The following is a 4292-nucleotide window of genomic DNA, read 5'->3' on the forward strand; positions in this document are numbered from 1 at the left end:
AGAGAGAGAGACAGACAGACAGACAGACAGACAGACAGACAGACAGAGACAGACAGACAGAGACAGAGACAGAAACAGAGACAGAGACAGAAACACATAGAGAATCCCTAACACATGATGTCTCTCATTGCTGGAACAAATATCTGACACTCAAAATGTGGGAAGGAAAGGTTTATTTAGCTCCCAGTTACTGGAGGTTTCAAGACACTAGTGGAGAGGCTGGGGAGCTGTGGTGTCCAAGACAACCCTCTACACATCTCTGAGAAAGCACAGGGTAGCCAGTTTAATGGCCTTTCTGGCCCCACCCCTCGGGCCCTTCCTGGTCCTCTGGCCCCACCCCTAAAGCCCCTGGATGCTCCTCCAGCCTCTGCTCCATAACGTACATGAGGCTTTGAGGGGACAACTAGACACAAATCATAACACATGATATTGCCCCAGAGCACACGCCCCATGAGCCACTCCTGCAGACTGCATTCTATATCCTATATTTGCATCATCCCTCAATAATCAACCAGATTATAATCCACCAATGAAGTTAAAGTGCTGTTAAACTGTAAGGTTCCAAAACATCATCTGTGAGCATTGTTTCATTAGTGAGCAACTCTTCCCAAAAATGTGGACATTACATATCAAAACCACAACAATGACTGAACCTATATGAATGTCTTCCTGCAACAGCCTGTGGGAATTAAAAAAAATCTAAAAAAGATGAATATATATGAACTATAAAGGGCAGATAATAGATCCTCATGTACAAAGAAAACAATATATTCTATTTTTCCATACCTTCTTACAAACAGAAGTACTCTCAAAAAATAAATTCTTACACATTTTTGTATGTGCAGGTAGTCCTATATGTTTAGTTACCAAAATTTTAAGATTTATTTTAATGTGATGACTTAATGTATATGTATATATGTGAACATCTATGTGGAGATTCCTCAAAAATCTTCCATGTAGTTATATAGCATATGTCAATACCTTAATAAACTTTCAATTGTTATTAAATGCTTCAAATAATTATTTACACTGCTACTGACTTCACTGAGCTTCTCTGAAAGTGCTGTGATAATCCCACTGACAGCAAATACAAACTGCCTCTTTTTATTCTTTATAAAAACTTATTTAGGAAAAGGCACATGGCCAAAATTAGAATTGCATAAAAGGCCAAAGTAGTACATCTTCTTGATTCAATTTTTGTAATTTATGTGTCTGGGAATCTGTCCATTTCTTCTTTTTTAATCTTACTAGGTTATAGGTTTTTGAAGCAAGTATTGATGATCTTCTGGATCTTTATAGGATTGTTAGTGATTTCATTCATTTCATTCTTAATAGCTTGAATTTAAGTCTAAGAATCAATAACTAGAATACCTCATTTAGGCATTCCCGGGATTTTTCCATCATCATCCTATTAATATGTTTATATACAATAAAAGAAATCACCAACAGAGTAAAAGGATAATCCACAAAGGGAGGGGAAAAAATTAGCCAGTTGTCCATCAGATAAGGGATTTTCATGCAGAATACATAAATACCTAACAAAAGCAGACCACTCCAAGTTAAAAAATTCAATCCAAAAATGGACATCTGATATGAATTCACAGATCTCAGATGAAGAAAAACAAATACAAATACATTTATGAACAATGATCCTCTTCAGTGGTTATTAGAGAGATGCAAATTAAAATAATGCTGAGTTTCCATCTTACTCCAGAAAGAATGGATGTCATCAAGAAATCAACCCATGACAAATGCTAGTGCAACTGGGTGGGAAAAGGATCCCTTCTCCACTGTTGGTAGGAGTGCAGACTGGTACAACCACTGTAGAAATCCGTGTGGAGATTCCTCAAAAAACTGGGATTAGAGGTCCCATTTGACCCAATTATTGCCCTTCTGGGTATTTTTTTAACTGAACTGAAAACAACATACCACAGTGATATGTGTGCACCAGTGTTTATAGCAGCATAGTTTGTAATAGCTAAATCTTGGAAACAACCCAAATTCCCGTCAATGGAAGAGTTCATAAAGAGGTATTTTGTTAAGAATGTAGTACTACTCTGCCATAAAGAAGAATAAATTTGAGACATTTATGGGTAAAAGGATACAACTTGACATCATACTTAAGGGAAATAAACTGGACTCACATGTATAAACATTGTATCATTTCCCTGATGAGAAAGTAAAGAGTAAATAACAACCAAAATGAGCAATAGATACTGTGAAACTGGAAGGAACTATTCAAAAAGAAAAACCGGGGTGGGGACAGAGGAAAGGAAGAAAGGGAAAAGAGGAAAAAACAAAAAAGAACACAAAGCTTTACAAGGAAGGAAGGGAGAAGAAGAGATTGGGAATAAAAGCATCAAAAAATATCATGTATAGGTACAGATTACATATGAAGAAAGTGATCATTATGCATATCTAGAATGTACTAATGAACTTAATAAAAGTGAGGTCTTCTGAAACACTTCAGAAAGTGGCAAGAATGATGGAATAGGTGTGTTCAAGCAACAAGGAGTATGTGGAGAGGGTTTAATCACAATGTGTCATTCACTGTAATATATTTTTTTTGTGGAACCCGGGATTGAACTCAGGCCTTTGTGCTTGCCAGGGAACCGCTTATTCCACTGAACCATCTCCCCAGCCCATTAAAATGTTTTTAATTTAGGTATTCACAGATTTTTTTCAGTAAATATCACCTTAAGCTGAATTTTATATATTTGAGAAAAAGGTGAGTGAAAACATCAGCAGTATACCTGATCAAACTAGCATTACTGTAAGACATTTGTCAACATGCTTGACTTTTGCTTCCTGGCATATTTGCCCTTGATAGCGTCACTGAAGGCCCAGGTGATAGGGCAAACACTGCTCACTAGCAACACCCAAGGCACGTCCATAATAAGCTTTTTCTCCTTAGCTTCTTTGGGCTAGGAATGGTTCTATCACAAGCAGTAGGGAAGGAAGGTCCTGTCCAAATATTAGCACCAAGGTTCTCAGATCTCACTGTCTTCCTCTTTTGTTCCACTTCAATTTCATACCTGCAATACTGGAGCAATATTGGTCTTTTTTATACAACAACTATGAAATCTTAAGCATAAAAATAAAACAACAAGATTGGCAAACAGGAATGACCTATGCTGTGGCTGTTCTTTATGTTTTCTCTGAGAGGTTTGCATAACTCCATGTACAGATGCAAGATTTCTTACTCACATGACCAAAAATATAAAACTTAATATTAACAATAATTCAACACAGACTAAACTTCTTAGTAAATAATTTATTAAGAAACTTATTTTGTTACATTTTATTATATGCCAATTACATCAACCTGCTGTGATTTTGGAAATAGTTACAGCAGAGAAAATTTTCAATGATTTACATTTGCATATTTGACAATATAGCTTGTGTCTTCAGTCATGTGGTAGAAGGACCCAGACTAAATGCAGAGGAAACAGTTCGCAGCTAATCCAGTCACACATCAGATACTAAGCTGCTTTGGACTGAAATCACTGGGTCAGGATATTTCACCTCAACTTGCCCCCACAGTGGTCCTTTCAAGGACAGAGCCTCACTTCACATGGTGATTAGCAGCAAGAGGAGTAGCACCTTCTGTAGCAAGAGGGTCGGTAGCTGCAGAAACCAGTGTTGTATCCACAGCCAGTTCCAGAACCATAGCCATAGCCACAGCCAGAGCCATATCTACAGCCAGAGCCACAGCCAGAGCTGTATCTACAGCCATAGCCACAGCCAGAGCCATATCCACAGCCAGAGCCATATCCACAGCCAGAGCCATATCTACAGCCATAGCCCCTGCCAGAGCCGTATCCACAGCCAGAGCCACAGCCAGAGCGGTATCCACAGCCAGAGTGGTATCCACAGCCAGAGCCACAGCCAGAGCGGTATCCACAGCCAGAGCGGTATCCACAGCCAGAGCCGTGTCCACAGCCAGAGCCGTATCCACAGCCAGAGCCGTGTCCACAGCCAGAGCCGTGTCCACAGCCAGAGCCGTATCCACAGCCAGAGCCGTATCCACAGCCAGAGCCGTATCCACAGCCCCCACAGGAGCTTCTATAGTAGTTGCAGCACATGGTGTCAGAGTGAGGTTTCAGTTGAAGGATAGGAGGATACTTCTCAAATGTGAAGTTCCTCATGTCTTCCAGTCCCTTTTATACTTATAGGGATGGATGGGTCACACTTCACATGGGCTGTCCTCTGGCATTTACAGTTGTGCCTAAATGAGATCATTCTGTGCAAGCATGCTTATTTTGTAAGAAATACTATACTGTGTAATAAAA

The 4292-nt window shown here is 39.4% G+C and overlaps 1 protein-coding gene across 1 annotated transcript; it reads right to left on the bottom strand.

Moving 5' to 3' along the window:
* Window positions 1-3581: 3581 nt before the first annotated feature.
* Window positions 3582-4085, bottom strand: LOC111814710 (keratin-associated protein 21-2-like). Its single transcript, XM_023708667.1, has 2 exons — window positions 4006-4085; window positions 3582-3783 (listed from the first exon to the last, which is right to left on the bottom strand). The coding sequence occupies exons 1-2, from the start codon at window positions 4083-4085 to the stop codon at window positions 3582-3584; spliced, it is 282 nt and encodes a 93-aa protein (XP_023564435.1).
* Window positions 4086-4292: the final 207 nt, after the last annotated feature.

The sequence above is a fragment of the Octodon degus genome, unplaced genomic scaffold (assembly GCF_000260255.1).
Source record: "Octodon degus isolate 3935 unplaced genomic scaffold, OctDeg1.0 scaffold00436, whole genome shotgun sequence".
NCBI classification, from domain to species: Eukaryota; Metazoa; Chordata; class Mammalia; order Rodentia; family Octodontidae; genus Octodon; species Octodon degus.